This window comes from Mus pahari, chromosome 14 (assembly GCF_900095145.1).
Source record: "Mus pahari chromosome 14, PAHARI_EIJ_v1.1, whole genome shotgun sequence".
Classification (NCBI taxonomy): Eukaryota; Metazoa; Chordata; class Mammalia; order Rodentia; family Muridae; genus Mus; species Mus pahari.
The window spans coordinates 71,995,020-72,022,683 of NC_034603.1; the positions used below are offsets into that span (position 1 = coordinate 71,995,020).

Genomic DNA, 27,664 nt, shown 5'->3' on the forward strand with positions numbered 1-27,664 from the left:
TGAGCCACCATGTGGTTGCTGGGATTTGAACTCCGGACCTTCGGAAGAGCAGTCGGGTGCTCTTACCCACTGAACCATCTCACCAGCCCCTTATTTGGCTTTTCAAGACAAGGTTTCTCTGTGTAGCTCTGGCTGTCCTGGAACTCACTCTGTAGACCAGGCTGGCTACAGAAATCCACCTGTCTCTGCCTCCTGAGTGCTGGGATTAAAGGCCTGTGCCACTAGTGCCCAGCCAAAGATTTATGTCTGTGTAGGTTTGTGCATGTGAGTGGAGGTGTCTGCAGAGCCAGAGGCATCGGATCCCCTGGAGCTGGAGTTGTAGTTGGTGTGAGCCATCCAACTGGGGCGCTGGGAATAGAACTCTGTTCCTCAGCCACACATACTCTTAACATCTGAGTCATCTCCCCAGCCTCTACTTGCAAAGAATCTTAGTCATTTTGCGTTTGCCAACATCATCTCTGCTATGACTTGTTAGTGACAGAAGCATCACGGTGTAGCTGAGCTGATGGAGGGACAGAGAGTTAGAGTGTCTGTTTTCCATGGGAGACTTTGATGTCAGAGAATGTGGTGAGCTAGCTGCTGAGTCTGGTCCCATTTCACCTTCTCATGCCTGGGGCATCACAGGAGACTCAGATGATGGTCTCCTTAGTCCTGCTCCTTCTTCATTCAATTCCCACCCATGTCACTTCTCAACTCAGCTCCTCTGAGCTTCCACAGGAAGGGACAGGGGCTGGAGAGATGGCTCAGCTGCTAAGAGGATACAGGTTTGATTCCCAACACCCACATGGTTGCTCACAACTGTCTGTAACTCTCATTCTAAGGGATCCAAGGCTCTCTTCTGACCTCCACAGGCACCAGGCTCACATGCAGTGCACAAACACATACCCGGGCAAAACATCCATATGCACAGAATAAAGAATAAATAAATCCAAAATTAAAAAAAAAAAAAAAGAAAAGAAAAGGGCCGAGCCTAACATAAAAAGCTACCACTAATTGGAATGTAGCGAGATTCATGCATTACCTTGCTATTTATTTGAGGTATTTTATTGCTGATACTGTTTTAATTAGAATTAATTTTCCCTCTTTTCTCATTTCTCCTCCTTGTGGAAACAAAACCCAAAGCCTTGCTCATCATACTGTGTCACAATTTCTCCTCGCCCTTGAATTAGAACGAAGCCTTTGTAATATATGCTAGTGTCTGGTTTCTCACAGTGGTGGCTGGCTGATATTTTGCCTGGACTTTTGAGTTGTTGTTGTTGTTGTGTTTTTTTGTTGTTGTTGTTTTTTTATAGACTCAAATAGCATCAAATTCTTGCCCTTAAGGAATATTAAGTCTAGCATGGAAGCAGAGTCGTGTCTTTGCACAACACATGTAAAGTGTACCAAGTAGAAGGCAGATGTAAGAGAAGGCATTATAAAAGGAAATTAGGCTGACCTGGCTGGATGGCTCAGTGGTTAGCAACATTTGCTGTTCTTGCAGAGAATCCTGGTTTGAGGAATCATGATGACATATATATATATGATATATATATAAAATAAATGATGATATATATAAATCTTATATATAAATACATCTTTAAATATATGTATATATTTATAAATAAATGATACATCTTATATATAAATACATCTTGATATATATTTATATATATCAAGATTTATTTATTTCATGTATGTGAGTACAATATCACTGTCTTCAGACACACTGGAAGAGGGGGCATCAGATTCCATCATAGATGGTTGTGAGCCACCATGTGGTTGCTGGGAATTGAACTCAGGACCTCTGGAATAGCAGTCAGTGCTCTTAACTGCTGAGCCATCTTTCCAGCCCTGATGAAATATATTTTAAAACAATCCTTTGGCATCCATATTGTTGTACTGCTGACTAAAGATAAAAGCCAGTTTGCATGTAAAAGATGGATGTGCTTGGTCACTTTTGTTTTTGTTTTTGTTTGTTTTTGTTTTTGTTTTGTTTTGTTTTTTTTGTTTGTTTGTTTTTTTTTTTTTGAGACAGGGTTTCTCCGTTTAGCCCTGGCTGTCCTGGAACTCACTCTGTAGACCAGGCTGGCCTCGAACTCAGAAATCCGCCTGCCTCTGCCTCCCAAGTGCTGGGATTAAAGGTGTGCGCCACCACGCCCGGCTTGTTTTTGTTTTTGTTTTTGTTTTTGTTTTTTTGGTTTTTCCATACAAGGTTTATCTGTATAGCCCTGGCTGTCCTGGAACTCACTCTGTAGACCAGGTTGGCCTCGAACTCAGAAATCTGCCTGCCTCTGACTCCCAAGTGCTGGGATTAAAGGTGTGCGCCACCACCGCCCAGTGTGCTTGGTCACTTTTAGACGGAGAATTAAATCACGTCTAAGCATTTAAATAAGAAAAAAGATCTAGATCATCTTCAGTGATCTCCGAGATGCTTGATACCTGATTTTTATAACCTTCACTACAAAGAACACCAATACATAGGACACAATAAAATTTACACCAATACATCGTATGAAATGCTAGCAATACATTCAGGATTATTCCAGAAATTGCTCCTCCTATCTCAACCCAAAATTCATTTAACAATTAGGTTTTTGTTGTTTTTGTTTTGTTTTGTTTTTACTGATGGAGAATTTCATGCATGCATAGAATGTTTTGATCAAACCCACTTCCTATCTCCTTCCCTTCCAATCCTTCTAACCTTTCCTCCCACGATTCCCTTGCAGACTTGTGAACTCTCCCTTTTCAGACTGACCCTGGAACCTCCTTAGTGCTGTCAGCACATGCATAGCTACCGGGCTGTCTGCTGGACTGTGGGCAGCCTCAAAGGGGCTACACCTATGAAGAGAGCCGACTTCTGGCCAGCAGCCCTCACTCAATTTTGGATGCAGTCCTTTGAATTCATTATACATAGCCAAAGCTGACTTTACCTCTGACCCTTCAACCCTGACCCTCCTGCCTCTATGTCCCAAGTGCTGAGACTGGAAGTGTATGTGTCACCACACCCAGGGCCTTGCCCGTGTTAGGCAAGCACTCTCCTGGCTGAGCCACATCCTTAACCCTCCTTTAATGATTTTTTAAATAAAGGCAAGGCAGCAACTCAAACTGCAAATTTTAAAATTAAACATTCTAACACAATCCAATCCAAAGTTACACTAATTGGATACATACTGAGAAATGAGGGTTGGAAAATATTTAAAGTCTTTGTTTTCCACAAGCTATTGTGTTTTTATAAAAATGGAAAACTTTGTATGCACAGGAGAAACATTGTAATTAATAACGTATGTCTTGGGCTGCTGAGAATCCTTAGAGGCTAAAGGTGCTTGCCGCCAAGCCTGGTGACCCAAGTTCAATCCCCGGGACCCATGTGGTGAAGGGGGAGGACGGACTCTTCCAAGTTGTCCCCTGACCTCCATGTTTAGACATTTTAGAAAGTGACTTAGGATAGGCCAGGTCTGAAGGTTTACTACGCAGAACCCTCTGCGCACTGACGGGGTGAATGCGAGGGTCCAGATACAGACCCAAAGGTCCAAAGGAAGAATCTAAGAAACAGGGGGAGGAGGGCAGTGAAGACAGCCCTGGGGTTGTCTCAGGACTACAAGCCTCTGAGTGTGGGAAGGGATTGGGACACAAGAGTAGAGAGAAGCAACAGACAAAGCAAAGGAGGGCAGTGAGGCTGCTGGGGGTGGGGATGGGGGGGGGATCCTCCTGCATGGAGAGAAGGAAGGCCAGGGCTGGGCTGAGGACTACAAGCTTTCCGGGGTTGGAAACAGTGAAGCGAGGCATGAGGCACGCTGCTGGCAGATTCTGCTCCGAACTCATAGTCACCTTACTCTTTGTCATCCTTTCAGGAAAAAGCTGAATCCCCAGAGGGGTGGGGCGGGGCGGGGGGGTGGATTTCTGTGTTTCACCCAAGGCCTTGGTCTAATGCCTGGCTTTTTCCGGTGCCGTATCAGGATCCAGCCAGGCAGGGCTGGTGACTTCTTGTAATAGCCAAGACAGGAAGTGGTCAAGACCTAGAAATAGAGCAGTCCGTGGGGGTGGGAGGGTAGAACTCCTGGGGCCAGTGGTACAGAATTCCTGGACTTGGCTTGGGCTACTACTCAGTACTAGAGATCGCTTTCCTTTGTGGGTTTCTCTGTTTTATCTCAGAAAACAGATATCCAAAGGGTGTTTTAGCCAAAAGATGGGAGCTTTCCCCACCAACTTGCAATGCTACCTTGAAGCAGTCAGGGGTGTCTGGCACCTTGTACCATATTTACAAAAAAGGAGACAGTGGGTTGTAGGGTCAGCGCTGAGTCAGACAGGCCCGTTTTTAATCCCGTCTTTTCCACTAACTACCTGGGTGCTCTTAAGCTAATTACCCCATCTCTCTGAGACTCTATTTTTGCTCATGTAAATTCAGGATTCTCGTGTCTATTTTGTGTTCACTGAAAATAAAAAGTATTATGGAAAAAGATGTTCAGCATAGTCTCTAGCCCCTAATGCTACAAAAATAAAAGTAGATAACAGAACAATAATGAACATTATAAATACCTTTTCATACCGTCAAGGCTTAGTTTCCATTCACACAGGATGGGTTGTTAGGACGATTATTTAATGCCAAATATGGCGGGTGCTCTCAGATTTTACTTTCTACTCTTAGGAGAAACTCTGGAGAGAAGGGCCTGGGTCAGGTGAGGGAAAGTAGGCCGCAATGATGGGAGAGGCCGTTCCTTTGCCTGGAGACCCGTGGCACTAACTCCCCTGACCCCTTTTTGTGGACTTGGAGACCAAATCCTGTGTCCTGCATATGCTTACTGAAGTGCACTAGGGCCCAGCCTTGGAGATGACTCTTGGAGAGAAGGTGTTAAGGGACTTGGGGAGCCACTGACTGGGTCCTGCTCCACGGAGAGGAACAGCAGAAAGGAGTGGCTTTGCTGTGGCTGGTGGCTAGAGCCTTCCATATCACAGAGCTCTAGGCTCCAGGGTCAGTCTTCTGAATTCGTTCTGAACCCCTGAGGTCACAGACCCACTTGGGAAGCTGGTGACCACTTTCCTAGCAACATAGACACCCAAGCTTTTGCCAATTAGAGAGATTCACAATGCTCCGGAAACTCTGCAGGTGAAAAAAAAAAATCTCCCTGGGTTCAGAAGAGGTCAGTTCTGGAGTGCTTGGGACGAAGGGGCTTATCTTAGTGGCACTATTTAAGGGCTAGGGAATAATCACTGGGTCCTACCAAGGTTAGCACGGGGCAGAGGACCTGGCCCAGATTTTCAGTCAGTGTGTCCAGCAGTGACAGTGCCACAGCTTACAGCATCCTCAGGATTTGGTTCAGCCAGCACTGGTGGGAGGGGGCAGCTAGTGATAGGCAATAGCAATAAAGCAATTGTTTTCCTGATTTGTAGGTAGATGTCAGGGCCAGACTGAGAACCCGGACTGAGTCGGTTCTTCATCTCTACAAGAAAATTCCCAGGTTGCCTAAGTTGTATGGGGAAAACATTTATTTGACTCATAACTATAGAGGATCAGAGGCATGGAGCCTGCATTAGCTTAGTTCTAGTGGATCCGATGGCAGATGGCAGATGACCTAGGAGAAGTGTGTGTTGGTGGGGGGGGGGGGAGCAGTACATCTTCAGGGGAAGAAGAAAATTGGTTGGCCAGCCCTGCTCTTTAGATAATAACTTTCTTAGGAAGAACTACAAGGGGATCTTAGGAGACCTGTTGAGTTGGTCACATGTAAAACATCTCATGCTTCCAGAGACTTAAGACCTCCCATTAGGCCTCGTTTTAAGGCCCGTACCACCTCCCGGTGACCATAAACCTCTGGTGGGGGCACAGTGAGACTACATCTAAACAATGACAAGCACAAGTGGGTTGATGCTCATAATGATGATCGAATACTTATTACAAGTCAGCTACTGAGAGCTAAGTGACTTTCATTCCTGTCCCAGAGGAAGAAACAGAAGTTCAGGACAGTTAGGCAACTTACCAAGGTAAATTGTGAAGCCGAGATTAAAATTCTGGCTATCTTCAACCAACTTCTATTTATTTATTTATTTATTTATTTATTTATTTATTTATTTATTTATTCACTCACTCACTCTCTCACTTATTTATTTATTTATTTATTTATTTATTTATTTATTTATTTATTTATTTATATGTGTTTGTGTGCATGTGTGTGTCACAGCTCCAGTGTGAAGGTCAAATTCTTCCTCCAGGTGGGGTTAAATGTCACCAGGCTTAGTTACAAGTACATTTATCTGTTGAGCCATTTCACCAAGTTGTCTCCTCCGTCTCCTCCGCAGGTGAGTACGAAATGCCTAAGAAGTCTAAAATGCTTGTTGAGAGCTGGGCAGCAGATTTCCCTTTACTAGAGCAAGGCCCTGGAGCGGGAGCTAGGGACTTTTAGAGAAGTAACAGAACAGGAATTTGGTGTCAGGGCAAATTTGGAGCCAAGCAGCAGCAGCCTGTATCAGAATGGGGCATCTCTCATCTTGGGGATTAGCTGGGGAAGGTTTATGGATTGCTCTGAGGACATGGCCTGGGTCATCCCATGATGTCCTTGTGGGCACAGAGCTTCATTCAGACTTGATGAGGCACTCGTGGATATGTGAGGCTGGGGTGGCAAGTTCTGGGCGTCTCGCTTTCTTCTCATGAACAGGAAGCTTCTCTCAGCCTGACTTCCCAGGGCTCTTTGCCTTTGCATCCTTAGCATCCTGGGAACCATCTGGCCCTTGCAAACATTGCCTAATGGCAGTAAGTGACTGGATGTTGAGTGATAAGGCCAAGTTCATTCCTCCCAATTTCCTTGGTCAGGTCCAAGAGTACTTTCGAAGACAGTCTCCAGAACACAGAAATTCTAAATTATGCCATTAAAAAAAACCCCACCAGTATGAACCCTGAAAAGCCCATTCTTCTACAAGCCAAGGGACAGATGGGTCATTTCAATAGACAGAAGGAAGTTCTCTGCCAAACATGTAGGAGGAGAAGCCTTTGGGCCAGCGAGCTACATTACACTTAGTCTTTTTAACCAGAGGAGTGGCTTTTCACCAAGAGGTCTGTAATCTCTCCACAAATAATAACAGTGAGAACACAGTTCCTCTGTGCTCTGTAGGTCAAAGGGTTTTTCCAACTGTGGTCTCTTAGAACCGAGTAGCCCTGAGTGTGGGTTGAGGTCAGGTGTGTGTGTGTGTGTGTGTGTGTGTGTGTGTGTGTGATATTATGGTAAAAAGCATGGGAAATGACTAATTTTACAGATAGAGGGAAAAGTGTAGAGAAAATTTAATGGCCTTTTCAAAATCCTGTGATGGTTAATGTTGATTGTCAACTTTACGGGATTTGGAGTTGCCATGGAGACAAATCTGTGGGTGTGGCCATGAGGGGTTTCTATATTAGGTTAATAGACACAGGACAACCCACTTTAACTGCAGTTGGCACTATTCTCTGGGCTAGGATCCTAGACTGAATACAAAGGAGCAGGTGAGCTGAGTATAAGCCTTCCTAGCTCCTTGCTTCTTGACTGTAGTTGCAATTTGATTATTTGCCTCACATTCCTGATACTGTAATGTCTCACAGCAACAAAGTAGCAAGCGAACTTTATCCCTCTAGTAGGTAGAAGACCTACTAGAATGCAGAACCTCTGACTCTTTGTATAGAGGGATTAACTGTGACCTTTGAACATACCCCGTCCAAGATATGGCCATAAATATGTTTCTTTCAATTTATAGCAGCAACAACAAGGACCTGAATAGGACAGCGGCTGCCTCGGTGGGGACAGATTTGAAGCCTGGAAAGGCACTCTATCGTGGTACAGCCTGAGCTGGAGAAGGGACTGTAGTATGTGACTCTCGCTTCTTTAGTGCATCTTGTATATATCGTTGATGGGAGAAATAGATTGTTAAGATTATTTTTAATTTTTTTTTTTTTTTTGAGACAGGGTTTCTCTTTGTAGCCCTGGCTGTCCTGGAACTCACTCTGTAGACCAGGCTGGCCTCGAACTCAGATATCTGCCTGCCTCTGCCTCCCGAGTGCTGAGATTAAAGGTATGCGCCACCACGCCTGGCTTATTTTTAATTTTTACTACATTTCATTTATTTATTGTGTGCAGAGGGCACACACACGTGTGTGTGTGTGTGTGTGTGTGTGTGTGTGTGTGTGTGTGTGTGTGTAAGGACAATTAGTAGGATCCGGTTCTCTTTGTCATGTGAGTCCTAGGGAACTGAACTCAGGTTGTCAGGCTTGGTGGCAGATGCCTTTACCTAGTGCTGAGCCACCTCTCTGGCCTCTCAATTGTTAAGATCAACAATCAAATGCTGTGGTGAGGGACAGACAATACAGGGGGAATATAGATTCTTTTATTTGTGGAGGGGTTGCCTAGGACCAGGAAGACAAGTCCCTGCCTTCACAGCATCTATATGCTAAGTACTGATGGAGGAGGAGTGAACACATACAGAGGTCTCAGCTTCTGACAGCGATTGATATGGCATTGCTCCCCTACTGTAAATAACAATGAGGTTTAGCAAAATATTTGAGAAGCTGCTTTTCAGTTCCGACCCACATGAAGGGTAACACTGTGGTCCCCTGAAGGAGGAAAGCACACCAAGGGAGTCAGGCTCTTTCTGGATTGAAAAGCAGGAGACTGGAGATGGAGAGAAGAGCATCCTAGGCCACTGAACAGAAGAGCAGAGTTCAGCGTTTGCTGAGGATGTAATCTGAGGAGGACCCTCATTAGATAAGAGGAAGCTAAGCGGAGAGAAGTCTGCTTGGGTGTTCCTTGGGGTCTTCTGGTTGGGTGATGGGATGCATGGTGGGATGCATGTGCACTCGCGGGATGTGTATGTCCACGGGAGAGTGGCTATGCCTTTCGTAATGCAACCGAGAGCTGAGAAGGCACGCTTGGATATGTTCATGTGGGGAGTCAGCCGAGCCAGATGGTGAGTTCTCCCTTAGGTGACTCCCCAGAAAGCTCATGCTCTACGACTAAGGACCATGCTGTAGAGTGAAGCACCGGCTCCCAAAGAGCTATTGGTGATAAACACGTGTACAAGGAGATGCTCCACATTAATCAATACAAACCCAAACAAGTCGGGTTGGATGACCTGTTACCATGGCCCCAATCCAGAACACTTCTAGCTTCCAAAACCCCCACCTTCACATGGGTGTTTACACTATACACGTGAAGAAATGGGCTTGGCAACCAAGGTAGGCATGGTCGTGTATTCTTGCACTCAGTAGTGGGAGAATGAGGCAGGAGGATCATAAGACTACGGCTAGCCTGGGTGGTATAGTGAGTCCCTGAACAAAACCAAACCAAACCAAACCAAACCAAACCAAACCAAACCAAGCCAAGCCAAACCAAGCCAAGCCAAACCAAACCAAACCAAACCAAACCAAACCAAACCAAACCAAACCAAACCAAACCTGACATAAAACAAACATAGACAAAGAAGCCTACGGAGATGGCTGAGGAAGTCTGGATTCATGAGTTTCATCCCTAGATCCCCAGAAGGAGAGAATTAACTCTTTTGACCCCCCACACAAGGGCAGCAGCCAGCATTCGCTTCCTCAACAATAATCATTTTAAAACAAAATAACAATAAAAAGAAACTTAAGTGGAGACACTGGTAACTGATTCAAATTAATACTTATAAACAGACAGACAAACAAACAAAAATGCAAGAGAAGCAGACCCTTAGATGAGACAGAATTAGCTAATATTTTTTTGTGTGTACGTGCAAACATGCACACCTATACACAGAGGCTAGAGTGTGACATCAGATGCTGTCCTTTGTTACTGTCCAAGGGTCTCTAGCTGAACTTGCGTTTCACCAATGGCAAGACTAGCTGGCTGGTGAACCTTAGGGAGTCCCCTGTCCCCACTGGCTGGTGAACCTTAGGGAGCCCCCTGTCCCCACTGGCACACCTTCCCCCCATATCTCTGCTTTTTCTTTTCTGTCTTTTTCTTATCTTTAAAAAATGCAGGAGTTTGGGTTTGAACTTAGGTCTCCATGCTCATGGGATAGAGAGTTTATTTACTGAGGCGTCTCCCCAGTCCCAGCTGACTAGAACTTTAAGCAATCGTTATGGACAGACTTATGGACTTAAGAAGAACTAGGAACCTGACAGTTGAAGAAATAAAGAATCTGAAGAGAGAAATTGAAAGCAAAAAGGAAACAATAGGAAATTCTACAGTTAAAAAAAAAAGTAGAATAAAAAATAAATAAATGTACAATGTCTGAAGTGAAAATTCTCCCCAGATAAGCGCATGAGACTTATGAGAGGCAGAGGAAAGAGTTAGAGGTCATGAGAAGAGAGTAGCAGACTAGCACACAAGATAAGCAATGATCAATGGCTGAAAGAAACTGCGGTGTGCTCAGGGCTAGAGCAGCCACCGGGGAATTCTGAGACTTTGGGGTTCGTCTCCAGCACTGAAAACCAGAACAAAAGCCTCGCCTCGACACTGTGTAAGATATCACTTAATCTCAAACACGTTACTTGGAGTTTCCATAGGAAAAGAGAGAAATTATTTGAAGAAACAATGGCTAAACGTTTCTAATATGTACCGCGAAAACAAATCAGTTATCTGTCTTCCCAGAACCCAAACAGAAAAAAGCAAAAGAGAATACTAGTCACCATAGAGTGAAGTGGCTTAAAAGAAAAATCAAAGAGGAAGGAAAAAAATGTAAAGGTAGTCAGGAAGGAAAAAAAAAACTGGGAGAAACTGAATGACAGAATAATGAAGGATTAGTCTATAACCTGCGGAATAAAGTAAGTGAGTGAGTTCATAGTGATATGAATTAATTAATTTTAGAAATAGAAGCAGGACAGCTCTGCTTTATGTAGTATATTAATTAACAGTGCTTGAAGGAAGGTGGAAAGTCATGTTAAATACATAGTAGCAAGTGAGCCATGTTAAATACATAGTAGCAAGTGCTGCAGTTAGAAGACAGGGATGGAAAATGGAGAGATGGCTCAGTGGGTAGCAACGCCTGCTGCGAAGCCTGAAAACTCGCTAACTTTACTGTACACCCGTCAGTGGCTCTTTCGTTCTTTAAGTTACACTTCACTGATTTACTAATTTGTGTGTCATGTCCTCCCTTTTGCCCCACCCGCCAGGGCTCATTCCATGATGGAGGTCAGAAGCTGTCTTGCTGGAGTCTGTTCTCTCTCTCTCTCTCTCTCTCTCTCTCTCTCTCTCTCTCTCTCTCTCTCTCTCTCTCTCTCTCTCTCTCTCTCTCTCTCTCTCTCTCTCTCTCTCTCTCTCTCTCTCTCTCTGTCTCTCTGTCTTTCTTTCTTTTTTTTTTAAAGGTTTATTTATTTATTAATGTAAGTACACTGTAGCTGTCTTCAGACACTCTAGAAGAGGGTATCAGATCTTGTTACGGATTGTTGTGAGCCACCATGTAGTCGCTAGGATTTGAACTCAGGACCTTCAGAAGAGTAATCAGTGCTCTTAACTGCTGAGCCATCTCTCCAGTCCCTGTTCTCTCTTTCTATGTGGGGCCTGGGGATGGAACTCAAGCCTTCAGACACAGAATTAAAGTACCTCTTATGAAATTTGCATTAATAACAAAGAGAAAATTGTAACTTTATAGGGTGCAAACATGGGGATACACTTCCATAACTATGTGATAGAAGTCAACCTTGTAAATAATAAGACATTAACATCTTGCACTGCTAATGTTATGTACTGAGAAGGCACAACATTTTGACTTTTTTTTTTTTTGTGATATTCTTGCCCAAAATGACTCAATCATGAGAAAACAGAAGACAAACTATGAAAAAGTTGGCCTTGACCTTTCAAATATGTGTAAATGATAGAAAAAGAAAGAAAAAAAATATCACAACTTCCTGGTCCAATTTCCTGGACACTTTCGGCCTTTAATCCAGAATGACTAGTCTCCACCTGAGGTTGTCTGAGCAAGAGTTTAGACTTCAGCCTGCATTCTCCTGCATTCCGTTCAAAATGGTTTTCCTGGCCTCAGCCTTCAGGAAACCTTCAGCTCCCAAGCTTGACTGCACAGACCCTGACAGTGAACACCGGATGTCCCTTCTCAACTTAGGATTCTGGGAATGGGCTCTGACTGGCTGAGCTCATAGTGTACACATATCCCTGTCTATTCATCTGTCTATTCATCAGTCTCCAGAAAGCATGCCACAGGCTGAAATATGATAACCAGCCCTTGCTCCCTCAGGGTTCGGGGCTGCGGTGAGGAGGCTGTTACAGAAGGATGCTCAAGCAGTGTCTGCATCTCTGCCTACTGTCCTGTGGACTTAGCTTCTTAGACACTATCCTTTCCAACCAGGGATGGCGTGCAAAAAGAACGACTATGAAAATACTGTAGGTTAGCCGGGCGTGGTGGTCACGCCTTTAATCCCAACACTTGGGAAGCAGAGGCAGGTGGATTTCTGAGTTTGAGGCCAGCCTGGTCTACAGAGTGAGTTCCAGGGCAGCCAGGGCTACACAGAGAAACCCTGTCTCGAAAAACCAAAACCAACCAAACAAAACAAAACAAACAAACAAACAAACAAAAAAACCGTAGGTTGAAGGATAGTTGGGAGACTCAGTGACTAAATACAACAGAGAGCCTGGATCAGAAACGGGGTCCTGGGAAAAGCAGCAGAGATCACATTCTGTGGCAGGATCCGTTTACAGTACTGAATCAACAATCTTTTGTTTGGTTAATTATGATTTGGCAATCAATGCAAGATGTGGACATTAGGGGAAGCTGGGAAGGACAGAAGAGAACTACAAAATAAACACAACTAATTTCAAAACGAACTGTTGAAGTGGGGGAGGGGGCAGCCAGAACAAGAGGATCTGGAAAAGAACTGGGAGGAGGGTAAACTTCAGTGGAGACAATAGGGTCAGCACACAGTGGGATGGCTTTGATTCAGCTTAAATGTGAGTGTCCCCATGAGGCTCATTTGTGCGGATAACTAACTGGTCCCCAGTTGGAGGTACAGCTTTGAGGTCTGGAATGCAAAAAGGTGAGACCTGGCTGGTAGAGGGGAACCTTGGAAGGTAATAGCACAGTTTCATCCAGGTCTAAGTCTCTTTGCTCCCTGGTCTCCTGTCATGATGTGACCAACTGCTTCAGGTTCTTCTCTGCTGAGATAGACTCAAACTTTAACACTAGGAGATGGCTCACTGGGCAGAAGGGTTAGTTAAGCAAACTTGATGATCTGAGTTCTATTCCTGGATCCCACGCTGCCCTCGACCTCCACGTGTACCATGGCATGCATGTACTTGCATACACCACACATACACCACACACACACACACACACACACACACACACACACACACACCCCACACAGGACACATACACAACACACATACCCCCCCCCACATCACACACATACCCCACACACAGGACACTCATATACACACCAAATACACCCCCTCACACCACATCACACACACACATACCACACACAGACCACCTTTCTCTCTCTCTCTCTCTCTCTCTCTCTCTCTCTCTCTCTCTCTCTCTCTCTTTCTCTCTCTCTCTCCAAATTAACTTTAATAAAAAAAAGGGGGGGACATAGAAAGGGGTGGAGGGAAACTTCTGACAATTTATAAAGCCATTTATAAGAAATATCATCAAAACCACAGTGAAATAGCCAGAAGTTCAGCAGATTTGTTTAAGGAGAGTAGTAAGAGTTGCTAAACTTAAAAAAATAATCAATTAACTTTATGCGCATTGCTGTTTTGCCTGCACGTGTCTGTATAAGGATTTCAGATCCCCTGGAACTGGAGTTGCAGATGGTTGTGAGCTGCCATGAAGGTGACTTGAACGGAGTCCCTCCAGAACAGCAGGCAGTACTTTTAAACACTGAAGCATCCCTCCAGGTCCAGGAGTTGCTAAACTTAAAGTGGGCTTCACGATGAAGGGAAATGATTCTAGACTGAAACTCAGAACTACAGAGCAGAGTGAAGAGTACCAGAGGTGGAAGAGAGATGGATGAATCTCTCGCTCTCCTTATTTAACCATGATTACCATTTAAAATAAAAAAACCTAAATAATGAATTACTGTTTTGTGTGTATGTGTATATAAGTGTGTGGTATATGTGTGTGTGTGTGTGTAGGCTTATGTATACGGTGGTTGCATGGCTATACCCATGTGTACCCATGCACATACATGTGGAGATCAGAGGAGATCAGTGGGGGGAGTTCTGCTCTGCCACATTATGCTGTATTTTCACATATAAGACAGGTTCTCTCACTAAGCCTGGAGCTGGGCTAGCTGCCGGGCAGCCTTCTGCCTCACCACTTCCTCCCATTGCACCGGGATTACAGGCCAGCATAGGTCCATGCTCAGATCTGTTTGTGGTTGCTGGGGATTTGAACCCAGGTCCTCACGTTGGTGCAGCAAGCACTCTTCTCCACAGAGCCATCTCCTAGCCTCAGTATTACCATTGGCTAGCTTGGGATGCTTTCCTGCTATGTAGCCTAGGGTGTATTCAAACTTGCTATGAGTCACTGTGTAGAGTAACGAAATACTGGGGAAAATACAATTGTCGCCATGAATTTATACAGTTATAAAGTTCGTATCTGTGACATGAAATGATATAATATCCTGGTGTGTGAGAGGTCTGAGGAAGAAGGGTACACCTCTGGAGAGGACAAGGCTGGAGGAGGGGGAGGAACATCAGACAAGATGGCATGGAAGAGATGACATTTGAGATGTTTTGAAAAGTAAGTGGAATTTTCCAAATGGAAAGAGGAAGGAAGGTCAGTCAGATGGAAAGGCATGGAACACTTAGGAGTGACAAGAATCTCCTGGGCTAAGGCTGCATGATGGATCATGGCTGGGTGTCAGGTCTCTCTTCTTTCCACACCCTTCCTCCAGAGTCTGCTGTAGCTCAGGCTGGCTTTGAACTCCCTACATACTCAAGAACTACCTGGAACTTCTGGTCCTGCTTCCTTAGCGCTGGAATTATGGGCATCACATCCTGTTTTAGATAGCGCTGGGGATGGAGCCCAGTGGATGCTAGGCAAGTGCTCTTCCGATCTACCACATCACCAGCCCTAGTTTTAATTTGCATCAGGATGCACAGGCCCAGCCACTTCCTATGAAGCATTTTTCACCTTTTGCTCTTCTAGAGGTTTCCCATCTGGGGAAGACCCAAGGAAACTAGTGCAGGGGATAGTAACAGCAGCAAGTAGTCTCTGAGGAAAATACCACAAAGCTAGTGAATTTGAGTTTGGAGGCCATACGGGTGACTGTTCTGAAATGGGGTTCTCAGACACCTGCTACGTGCAAGCAAGCAGTTATAGACAGAGGCTCTGCACGGATCCATCTTTACTAACACAAGCTGCAGGTGTGGTATTGCCAAGAGGCTGCATGGAAAGCATTTGACCGCTGCCTGTCGAGGGAAAGAATGAAACCAGGAGGAGTGAGCAAAGTGAGCCCGGTGAAGTGAAATAGCAGTGTTGCTATTTCTGTGGAGGTGGGACTAGAGGAGTCCAGGAAGTGACCCAAAGCCACTATATTTTTTTTTAAACCGAGCACCCAGGCGCAGACACCTGGGACCCAGACGCACATAGGACCCCCCCGGGGGCGCGATCTCCTCTAGTGAACGCGGGCGGGTTCTCGTGGGCGGAGGGCTGGGGAAGGTTCTGGAGAGTGGCGCGCAGAGTTTCCCCATCACACTCAGCCTCAGGCAGGGTCCAGGCGCGCGCGAGCCGGAGGGAGGGAGCGCGAGCACTCGGCCCGCCCCGCTGTGTCCCACCCATCCCGTCCCCTCCCCTTCTTCCCTCCCCTCCCGCGGCAGGAAAAGCAGCCGCGGGTGCCAGGCTCGCCGTGGCGCGCGCGCGGCGTGAAGGGCGGCGGACAGGATGCGAGCGCAGTGGCCGGGACAGTTCTGGGCCGCTCTGCTGGCGCTGGGGGCGCTGGCGGGCGTAGTCGTTGGAGGTGAGCGAGTCGGGTGCGCGAACTGCGGTGGGACCCTGGGAGCCGGGTGCTAGGACTGAGAAGCGGAGGTGCGGGGGCGGATCCTTCCTCCCGTGGCCTCGAGGGCGCATCGCTGGTGGCGGAGACCCTGGCCTGTCCGGGGAAGCAGAGGAAAGATGGAGATCCGCTGGGCCGTCCCAGTGCGCTGGCAAAAGGATGCGGCTCACCTGCTTGGGTGGGTGTGTGCGCTCTGGGTTGCCCCTTTCTCTGGAGTGCGCACGTCTATCTTCTGGCTGGTCCATTCGTTAAGGAGGAGCAGAATTCAGGCTCTGTCCCTTCTGGGACCGACCTCTCACCCAGCACTCTCTGACTGTGTGCTGGGAGTCAGCACAGAGGTCCTTGGGGCTGACTTTGTCTCTCCTGCGTGTGTCCCACAACATCAGCTGCCTGCATCGTCAGCTTTCAGGCCCACTAATGCTGCAGGGAAAGGGAGTCATCCAGTATGCAGAGCCCTAGGGGAGCGGGAGGGGATGTTGCTGAAGGTGGAGAAACTGAGGTTCCAGGTCTGCTGGAGCAAGTAAAACCCACAGATGGTGTGTGTGTGTGTGTGTGTGTGTGTGTGTGTGTGTGTGTGTAATACGTGTGTAATACGGTCTCATAATTTCAGGATACCTCTGTGTAGTCGAGGGTGACCTTGATCTTCAGACTCCCCTGTGCCTCTACTAAGGAGTGCCAGGATTATAGACATGTACCACCTCTCAGGGCTTATATGCTGCAGGGAGTTGAACCCAGGGTCTCCTCATGGCAGGCACGCACTTTATTAATTGAGCTACATCTCCAGACCCAGATAGACTATTTGTTAAAGGTAAACTTTATTAAGTTGACTTTAAGGTTAAGTAATCTTAAAAAAAGTATTTTGGTGTCTGCCTTCAAGACCCTTGTATGATGGTACAGATGAACCTAGACACGGGACAGGGAAAAGTGTTTCAGTAGAGAACTGACAGTTGTCCTTTGTGGCTGAAGCTTCCAAGCGGGAGATGTAAACTGTGGTCTTTAGCCTACATTGAACAAGCTTTGTGACCACAGAACAGGAACCAGGCTCTCCAACATTCTGCCCTGGAGATATTAGAGTTTCTGTCAGCTGCTGGTAGCCGTTGGTGGGGAATGGGGAAAATCCTCCAGGAAAGCTGATGTGTCTAACAGATAGGCTAACTTTCATGAACTTAAAACCTTTTAAACATTGCAACTTAACTTTTAATTGGCATGTCACGGCAGGCCATGCTTCTGTACAGTGTGAAACTGTACTCACAGATAACAGACACACTGTACAAAAAGATAGCTAGTACTCTTTGTGTTAGGCAACTTCCAGTTCCTCTCAGCTATTTTGAGATTATATTTAAAACACCTTATGGTTTGTTTGTATCTATAACTTTCACATTAACTTCCGAGTGTCATCATCATCATCGTCACCATCATCACCACCACCACCACCATCTGTAGTTTGAGAAGAAAGTAAGAAGTTAACAGATAATGCATAGGCAGCATGGTGCACAGCTCCAGCGAAGATGAAGTGTATCTTTTATTTTGGTCTCTCGCTGTCTTCCTACCTCTCCCGAACCCCTCGTTGGTTTGCAGTGCTCCATCTAGGATCTCACTGCCCTGGTATACCTAAGCCTGGTTTAAAGATCCTTTAGTGGCGATGGGGGAGATGAGGAGGCTGGGCTGGGGTCGTAGGAGGACCTGAATTCTGTCCCCAGAACCTATTTTTATAAAAAGCCAGGTGTAGTGATGTGCTTGCAATTCCAGTGTGGGGCAGACAGAGACAGATGGATCCTTGGGGCTCACTAGTTATAGTTAGCTAGCCTGGCCTACTTGGGAAGCTCAGGATAGAAAGAGATCCTGTTTAAAAAAAATAGAAGTGCTATTTCTGAAGAGTGACACTGAAGGTCGTCTTTTGGTCTCTGCCCAGGGACAATTGTGCATGAGCATGCATGTTCATGTGCGTGCGTGTACACATGGTATACACACCAACCAACCAAACAACAGATCCTTTAGGATGTCTGTTCACAGATTCGTTGTGATTGGAATAATCTAGGGAGGTGATGGCTTGAGCTCAGCTACCCTCGGACTCCCTCTGAGAGGGTGTAGAGTCCTGTTGAGGAACAGAAGCCTCTAGAGCATCCTGTGCAAGAGGTGTCTGTCATACTCACATGCCATCTCAGTGTCAGTGGCAGAGTTGCAAACATCACTAGGTCCCTGGGGAAGCAGGTGACTTTGGGGACACGCGGTGTTGAAGGGACGCAGAACAGGGTGGGGAGTGAGGTGCCACAGAAGGGCCATCAGAGTAGGAGATTCTGTCCCGAGGAGACACTGACTTTCAGTTTCTAACTACAAAAGTAATCCTTTTAGCTTCATCTAAATACTTTGTTTCCAGGCTTCCTTGTATTGTAGTGGGCATTCTAACCTAATTAGGTCAGCGAGGATGAGGTGCTTGGCTCTCTAGAGTCCGCACTCTGGGAACTGTCCAACTAAAGCTCTCTTCAGGAATCCGCAGGGCCTGGAGGAAAGGCTTTTTGCTGGGGAAGAGAGACAGCTGGGATGTAAGCAAGTGGGATGTGGGTTGAATTCTCGGCTTTACCTCTGATTGACCATGCGATCTTGTCAGGTGGGCTTTCTCACCTGTAAAGTGGAGAAAAATAGTGTCTCTCATTTGCAGACTAAATGAGACAAAGGCTCAAATGAAGTGTTCCATGTGTGGGGATCCCTGTCGCCATTAAGCTATCTAATATGGACTGCAGGCCAGAGCGGTTGCTGCTTTGCGCATTAGTGTGGTCCAGGCTCCCAGCTGAGAATTCAGCTCTCACAGCCTCTTAATTCAGCTCATTCCTCTGTGGTAGCTTGGCACATTTCAGCCCTTCGGGTCCTGCAAGAATCTACAGAAAAGACCCAGGAGGAGAGATGTCCACACATTCATTTTTTTTTTCCTGAGTCTCAACTTTGTATAGAGAGGGCAGTAAAATCCATACATAAGACTTCAGTCTCTACAGAGAGAGCAAAATGTATAGTTTGCTCAGCACTGTACTTAGTTCTTGGCACACAGGCAACAAAAGAATTATGTAGGGCAAGGTATAAAAAGGCACCTAGAGGTGATGTCTCTTTACTTAGAGAAATATAACATTTACACATTTGTAGTCTCGGGTGTTCTACCTGAACACTCTGTCTGTGTGAGTGTGTGTGTGTGTGTGTGTGTGTGTGTGAGAGAGAGAGAGAGAGAGAGAGAAAGAGAGAATAGAATCTCTCTCTCTCTGTGAGTATATGTGTGTGAGTGTGTCTGTGTGAGTGAGTCTATGTGTGTGTGTGTGTATGTGTGTGACTGTGTGTCTCTGTGTGAGAGTGTGTGTGAGAGTGTCTCTCTGAGTGTGAATCGCTATGAGTATGTATATATGTACGTATGTATCTCTCTCTGTGTGTGAGTATATGTATGTGAGTGTGTGTCTGTGTGTGTGAGTGTATGTATGTATGTAAGTGTTTATGAGTGTGTGTCTATGTGTGAGTGTATGTGTGAGTGTATGTATATATGTGAGTGTGTGTGTTTTGCTGAGAATGGGTTTTCTGCACACTAAATGTGCTTCACTACTAAACTACAACCCCAATCTTTGGACCTTTGTGCTGACGCCAGTCGTCTGACCAGAGGATGACAGAACACAGGGGTCCTTTGAAGTGTCTCCCTTTTCCCTGTCTTTGGAGGAGTCACTAGAATAATCTTTTCTGTTCTTCCCCTCAAGTTCTTGAGCATGAGGGCAAAGGTGAGAAGTGGCATTTGTGTCCCTGGAAGAGCATCCAATGGGACAAGGAGGAAATAGAGTGAGGAGGGGGGATCTGAATGGGACTCTAGAATTCTCCGATGCAACCTCTTCCTTTGCAGCTCCTCACCCTCCTTGGCTCTCTGTTTATCATCGCCTCCAGCTGCAGGAATCCTGCCCTTGTTGGCAGAAACAGCCAGGAAGCATGCCCACAGGAACCACAGGTCATGAATCAGCAGACAGATAATTAACTGGGCAAGGGGTGTGTGTGTGTGTGTGTGTGTGTGTGTGTGTGTGTGTGTGTGACTGAGCAGCTTCAGGAATAAACCACTTGGTTTGTCCTTAGCCTCTGTGCTGCCCACAGAGTGGCCTGCTGTATCTCACCATCTCCTCCTCTCCCTTCCTCCCAAATGGAACGGGTCATGTGCCTACTGCAAACTCAGGCCACTAGTGGATATGAACCTAGGATCTGGAGAGGATGCTGTCTAAGGCTTCTTTTCTTTGGAAAAACACCAGAATTTATTAAAACTTGAGGCTATGTAGCATAATGATAAGAACTTACCCTTCTCTCTAGGAACACCGTGTCTTCAGAAAACTTCCACTTCTTTTAAGGGGCTAGGATTGGGAGCTGGAGATCTGGCTAGCAGTTAAGAGCACTTGTTGATCTTGCAGAGGAGCTGGGTTCAGGTCCCAGCACCCACATAGTTGATTCCCAATTGCCTGTAACTTCAATTTCAGGGGACCTGACACTTTCTTCTGACCCCCTTAGGCACTGCATACATACATACATACATACATACATACATACATACATGCAGTCAAAATACTCGTACATATAAAATAAAAAGCATATATCTTTTAAAAGGAGCGTTGGGCTAGAGAGATGGCTCAGTGCTTAAGAGCATTTAATACTTGTTCAGAGGACTTGGGTTCACTTTTTAGCATCCACAGGAGACAGTTCCCAACCATCTGTAATTCCAGTCCTTGGGTGTACATGCTGCACACAAACTCACACACACAAACACACACACACACACACACACACACACACACACACACACACAAATAAAGAAGTCTTTTTTAAAAAAAATAAGAGTGTCATTTACCATTGAAGTATAGCTTATGTACCATGGGGTTTAGCGTCCTCAGTGTGTAATTCTGTGTATTTTGGTAAAGACAAACTATCACCACCATAATGAAAACAGAGAGTATTATCAGTACTCCAAGGAGTTCTCTTCAGCTTCTTTGTAAATCTTCTCTTGCCACGTCTGATCCCTGGCAATGACTGCTCTGTCTCCTGTCCCTATAGATCTGTTTGTATAGAATATCATAGAGAAGAGAGCGTGGTGCGTAACCTTTAAGTCTGGCTTCCCCCTTCGGGGATGCACTTATCGTTCTTCTGAGTCGTTGCTTGTGTCAGGAATTCTGTTCTGTCCTACTGCAGTGAGATATCACCCAGGAAGCAGTGCAGCTTCCTCCACCAAACCGCGGAGGTTCCACTGGTGCTCAGTCGGAGAGACACATTTGAGCCATTAGAGGTTCCTACTGCTAGGTAAAGAATTGAGTGCCTGGTGCTCAGCGCTGGGAAAGCAGAGGCAGGTAGATTGCTGTGAGTTCGAGGCCAGCCTGGTCTGAAGAGCATGTTCCAGGACAGCCAGGGCTACACAGGAAACTTTGCTCCAAAAAGAAAAACAAAAATAAACGAACAAAAGAAAGAACTAAGGAATTTGTAACAATCACTACTTTTCTATTTTTTTTTTATTATTCTTGGTCCTAAAAGCAACAGTTATTTCCAAATATATTTTTATTAGTTATTTTTTTATATTTTGGTATTCTGTATTATAATCACTTTCCCCTCGTTCCTTCCCTCAACGACTTCCAATTCCATCTGCCCTTCCAAGTTTACGTCTTCCTTCTCTTTCTCTCTCTGTTTTTCTATAACTCAGTATCCCATATGTGCCATGTATATACTCAATGGATGTGGGACCATTCACTGGAGAGGGGGTCCCCCAACCAGGGACCACATCCTTGAAGAAAACTCTCCATTCTTCAGAAGCCATCAGCTGTCAACAGTGGCTAAGTTAGGGGTGGGGACTTGTGAGCCATCCTTCATCCCTGCGGGGACTTTGACGGTCATGATGTTGTGAACCAGAGGTGCTGTGGTGTAAGTAGTGCTGTCCCACCACATCGAGATGCCAGTGTTTTACTTTAGTCCCACCCAACATCTGGCTCTGATGATCTTTCTGCCTGGGCCACAGATGTTTTGTGGTCTAATAGGACATGTCACTCTTGAGGTCAACGGGCTGGTCAGTATGCCTGGATCCGTTCTGCTCCTCACGTATTTGGTAACACTTCTGAAAAACAAAATAAAATAAGACAAGACAAAACAAAACGAACCCACAAAAGGAAACAAAGCAAAACAAGTCCTTAGACATCCCGCTTCTCCAGGAGACCACTGCCATCCATGAGGTTCCTTTCCCTGGCAGGCCAGAGAGAAAGAGTGAGTTGCAGACATGTTCACCATTAGAAAGTCTGATTTGCCCCAGTTTGACTCCCAGTTTGTCCCAGTTGTGACAGTGCTACCAGTCAGGAAGGTGGCGTATTCTACTCAGACTCCCCCCTCCCCCCATAAGTACAGTTATCACATGCGTGTTGATACGTTTTTTCCCTGTAGTTTAACTTCAGCTACATACAACTTCCTTTTCTGTAGAAAAATTCTCAGAAAAAGAGCAGCAGGCCTGCGGTTAAGAACTTATGTCACACATGGCTTTGTGGGTTTTTATGTCGAATTTGCTGGAGGACCGAGCGAGTCACCTTCTCTGTAGGCCTTCATCCTGGTATCTCAGAGGCTGTGGTGGAAGCCCTGAGGTTAGAACCAGGCTTGTAATACTGCACTAGAAGGGAGTTCCAGAAGGCTGGCAAAAAGCACACCCAGTAGCCATTTTATAAGTCCCTGTAGTCAAACCTCTTTGCTGAAGAAATTCTTAGAGGCAAAAAATCCGGTGTGTGAACTCTCCAGGCATTACAAACTCTGGTTTTAACTCTCCTAGACTAATCCCTTTCTCCAAGTGTTTGTGAGGACCGTATTTGAGAATCTCACCAGAGGCTGGGGAGTGCCGAGTCTCACAAATTGGGAATTCTACACTTGAGAACAGAGCACACTTTGCCCTGAGTGATTCCAGAAGGCCATAGGGATAGGCTAGTCAAAGTTTTTTTTTTTTTTTTTTTTTTCCATTTTCTCCCATTATTATCATTAATTCACAAATAAAAATCTGTATCTGATATGCAAAATAACTTGAAATGTAAACATTGGGAAATGGATAAATCGAGCTATAGAACACGTGAATTAGCATACACAGTTGCCACTTGTTTCTGGTGAGACACTTAAGCTGCTTATTTACTTACTTTATTTTATTTTGTTTTACTATTTTTTGAGATATGGTCTTTGTATGTAACCCTGGCTGTCCTGGAACTCATTCTGTAGACCAAGCTGACCTTGAACCCTGACCTTTACAGAACAGAAGGAAAACCAAGAGACCTATGTATATATAACACGGCGACTGGAGTTTTCAGCAGTGTGTCTTCTACTTGAAAACTGCTATTTTTAAAAACAGCTGGGCTTAGTAACCTTAAATCCCAGCATTTGGGAGGCTGATTTTATTATTTTATTTTATTTTTTGAGATACGATCTCATTTAACCTAGGCTGGTCTTGAACTCACTTTTTTTCCCCCTCACATGATGTATCTTTTTAAAAAAAGATTTATTTATTTATTTATTATTTTATTTATTATATGTGTGTACACTGTAGCTGTCTTCAGACGCTCCTGAAGAGGGCATCAGATTTTTGTAACGGATGGTTATGAGCCACCATGTGGTTGCTGGGATTTGAACTCAGGACCTTTGGAAGAGCAGTCAGTGCTCTTAACCGCTGAGCCATCTCACCAGCCCTTGAACTCACTTTTTAATGAGGCTCTCCTTGAACTCCTGATTCCCCCTGCCTCTGCCTCCAAGGTGCTGGTATTCTGTGTGCTACTCTTCCTGTCTCTGATGTTAATAAATGTTGCCAAGCAATCTTCCATCAAAACTGATTTGCCTTCTTACCAAGATTGGTTGATGGAACTGTTCACACCACAACCGCTGGCACCATACCATGGAGAGCTGGGGAAAGTTGCCCCAGAAGGGCAAAGCTGGATGCTAAGGTCACCTCCAGGACACCACGGAGCTGTGCACGAAACAGAGCGTGGTGCAGGCATGTCTCCTCTGTACACTGAATGAGTCAGTTGGGGGTGGGGTGGGGCTTCTGTGAATAAAATCTCCCAGAATTCTAAAATGCATCATTTGACCCAGATTTTAGGCCATGAGGAAGAAATGTCCACTTGTATACCGAGCGACTTCAGGTCCAAGAATGCTGTCTACCTATGGCTTCTAGAGTATTAGCAGTCTTGTTGACACCTTTTGGTTCTGAAAGAATATACATTTTCAGAGCCAATAGCACCCTGAAGACCCTCTCATCAAGTACAGAAAAGCTGAAAGGGGGTTCCTAAGAAGTGAGGGACTCACCTAAGTCACAGACTAGTTTAGTGACTGGTGAGGTCTGGTCCTGGGGGCTCCTGTCTCCTGCTAGAGTGACTTCCTCCTGATGTCCCATTGTAGACAAAGGGCCTGCTTATTGTGAAGAGAGGTGTATTCTCGGTGCAGGAAGCAACTGGATGGAGGAAAATGGGGAAGAAAACGGATCATTGATTGGACAGTTACCAAATGTCTTTTTCACGTACTTTACCTTGCCTAATCCTCGTGCAGTAAATATTATGCCCTTATTTGGGAGGCTGAGTCGGTGGGGAGGGGATAAAAATAGCTGTCTGGGCTTTTCAGAGCTTGTCTGATAAAGCTGGGTGGCCCGCAGAGTACTGCGGGGCAGTGATAAATCTTGAGTGGGCAAGTGACCCGGTTTTAAAGAGAGCACCAGAGAGCTGGGTGCCACTGAGTTCATACGGACTGCAGAATGGCAAGGACTTCAGACCTCTTGGACTAACTGCTTTCTCTTCCACACCCACTCTGTCCCTCCAGGGCTAAGTGTTAGCTTTAGATCACAGTGTTCACAGGATGGGATTTTACAGTCTTCATCCCATGCCTTCCTAAGTAACCCCTTTAGAGATGATAGCCAGACAGGGTCTGGCTTCACTTATAAAGGTAGGGAGGGTCCTAGTGGCTGGAGGGGCCCTGAAGCAGGAAACCCGGTAGCCAAAACATGGGAGCCTTTTCTAAAGAGGCTGTACTCGCTCAGACTCAAATCTTCCCTTAGTTCCTCACGCCTAATCCATCAGCAAGTCCTTGGAATAGAGGGCATCTAGAGTCTGACCACACCATTGACACCGCTGCCCTTTCAATCTAAACCGTTGCCCGGATTGTTTTTAATAATATCCCAACTAATCCATTTTCCTTCTGGCTTCGATCCTCTGCTTGGTGGTCAGGCTGAACATTTCCCCTCTGCTTCTGCTCAGATTCCTTCAGCATCCCTACTGTGTGATGCAGACTGTGCTGCCAACTGTGTGCTGGCCCCTAGTTCTCCAGTATCTCCTCTGCTTCTCTCCTCCTCTTTTCTCCATCTTCCTGCTATTTCTTCAATGGGAGGAGGTCTGCCCATCTGACTTTGTTCTTTGGTGAATGCCTTTCCATTACACACCACAGCATCATTATAGAATGTCAACTTCCCAGAAGAACCTTTCTGGACTATTTTCTGTAGCTGACACTGCTAGAATAGTTTATTCATGACTGCTTTGCTTTGCTTTGTTTGGAGGCATTTGCCTCTGCTTCTCTCTCTCTCTCTCTCTCTCTCTCTCTCTCTCTCTCTCTCTCTCTCTCTCTCTCTCTCTCTCTCTCTCTCTCTCCCCTGTTTCTGTTTTGTTATTGCCTTCCTGACCAAAACATGCGCATCACCGGAACAGGAACTTGTTTAATTCATCCATGTGTCTCCACTGCCTGAGAGTGCAAGGTAGGTGCTCACTGAATGCTTGTTGAGCGAATGAATGAATGCTAGGACCGTTGATAAATATTGATGGAAAGTTGTAAAGCTAAAGGACCTTCTCTGACCTTACTCATGGATGGATCAAACATGGCAAAGTTTCCATTCCAGGATGCCTATTTGTTGTTGTTCCAATTCATGGAAGTATCTAAGGACACAGTGCTCATCAAAACAATGTCACATGTGGCTATGGAAAGGCAAATCTGATTAGAATTCATTTCTTTGGGTTGTCATGACCAAGTCCTTAAGTTGATGGCTTAGGACATCAGAAACATATATCTGAGATTCTGGGTAGAAGCAATCTTTGCCTCTTCTTAGCTTCTAGTGGCCCTGGCACTCCTTGATCCTCCTTGCTTCTAGTCTTTCACTCCAGCCTCTGCCTCTGATGCCACTTGGCATCTGCCATCTGCATCTGTCTTCCTGTGGGGTTTTCCTTTCTTACAAAGGTATTGGTCATCTTGGGTTAGTGTGCACACTAATGACCTCATCTTGTTTACATCTCTGTGACCAAATAAGGTCATATTCACAGGTATGGGGGTTAAGACAGCAGTCTCTCAGTCTCTCTCTCTCTCTCTCTCTCTCTCTCTCTCTCTCCCCTGTGTATTCAACCAATAACGTATTTTAATGTTTACTCTTGATGGAGGCAAATCACATACAATTTGTATTGTTAAATTTCACATTTAAATGGCTTGGATGCACTTAAAGAACAATTTAAAATCTGAAACCAGATACCTGTGCTCTCTACTGATTCAGCAACGACCCTTGGAGCCTTTTTCTCTGGAGGGCAGAAGTCTGTTCTCATGAGCCTCACACCCCCTTCCTCTCCCTCTCCCTCTCCCTCCTCCTTTCCCTCTCCCTTCCTCTCTCTCTCCCTCTCCCCCCCTCTCTCTTTCGATCTTTCCTGCTTGCATGATTCCTTCAGCTACCGAGCTACCCCTAAGAGAGAAATAAAAACCAAAAAAATGTTCCTTGCAACTTGTTCTTGATAACCCGTGTATGTATGCATGGGGCCGTTAGCATGAGCTATTCTGTCCATTGACTCATCCACTCAGGAAGATCAGGCACCACCTGGCTCACCCACTGACCCCATGGACCTAAGTGGGAAGTGGCTAAAGCTCAGGGGCAGGGCTGAGGCTCCAGGCCAGATTTTTCTCTGGCAGGCAGCAAGAGAGATCTGCACAGTGGTCGTTAGTGTGAATCGTCCTCCATTCTCACCCCAACTAAGTCCTGATGCAAGGGTGTACTGCCCCTACTCTGTGACATCCTGTGTCCCTGGACAACGTGTCCTAGACTCAGCCCTCACCGACGTGTTATGATTTCCCCTGGTCCCAACTTGTTTCCTTTTTGCCTCTGTTTTTTTCCCCCACCCTTTATCTCATTTCTGGTCCTGTGAACCAGGCTGAAAGGCCAAACCACAGCTTTGTCTCTCCACTTTCCAGGCAAACTTCTTGGCGGGCCTTGCCTGTCTTCCCAGTGACTGTCTTCTCTCGGCCCCTGTTCTTAGATTGGGTTTTGAATGCACACTCCTTGTTCTGTTTAGATTTTCACCTCATCTTGATAGTTTGGGCCCCACCCTTGCATCTCTAACCCACTCTTCAGGGCTTAATTAGCCTTGGGCCTGTGTCCTATATACAGTGACTTTAAGGAATTGAAAAAAAAAATTAGCAAAACATTTGTCTGCTGTAAATAGCTCGAAGCTGAGGATGAAAAAGGCAACAACAACAAAACCAACTCCAACCTCAGCATTCATTGAGCACTTTCTGTCTGCCAGCTGTCGAGGTCACAAATGCTCGTCGAAGCTTTACAACCAGGACAGTTCTGGTCAACCTTGCTTGGCTTCTCTCACACAGGTTTTGGGGAGCCATCCGTTGTTTTCTCTGACGTTCTGGTGAGGACCCCCACTTCTCTAGTAAGCCCTTCTGGACTGCAGAGGCCTAGAAGGGATCCAGGCTTTATGAATGACTAGACACGGA

General features: G+C 45.7%; 1 protein-coding gene across 1 annotated transcript in view; it reads left to right on the forward strand.

Moving 5' to 3' along the window:
- The first annotated feature begins 15,719 nt into the window (after positions 1–15,719).
- The window catches only part of Itgb3 (integrin subunit beta 3), a 57,233-nt gene continuing 45,288 nt past the window's right edge, over positions 15,720–27,664 (forward strand). The window contains exon 1 of the mRNA XM_021212782.2: positions 15,720–15,886. Coding sequence (XP_021068441.1) covers positions 15,811–15,886 — 76 coding nt within the window. The 5' untranslated portion in view covers positions 15,720–15,810. The remainder of the gene's footprint in view (positions 15,887–27,664) is intronic.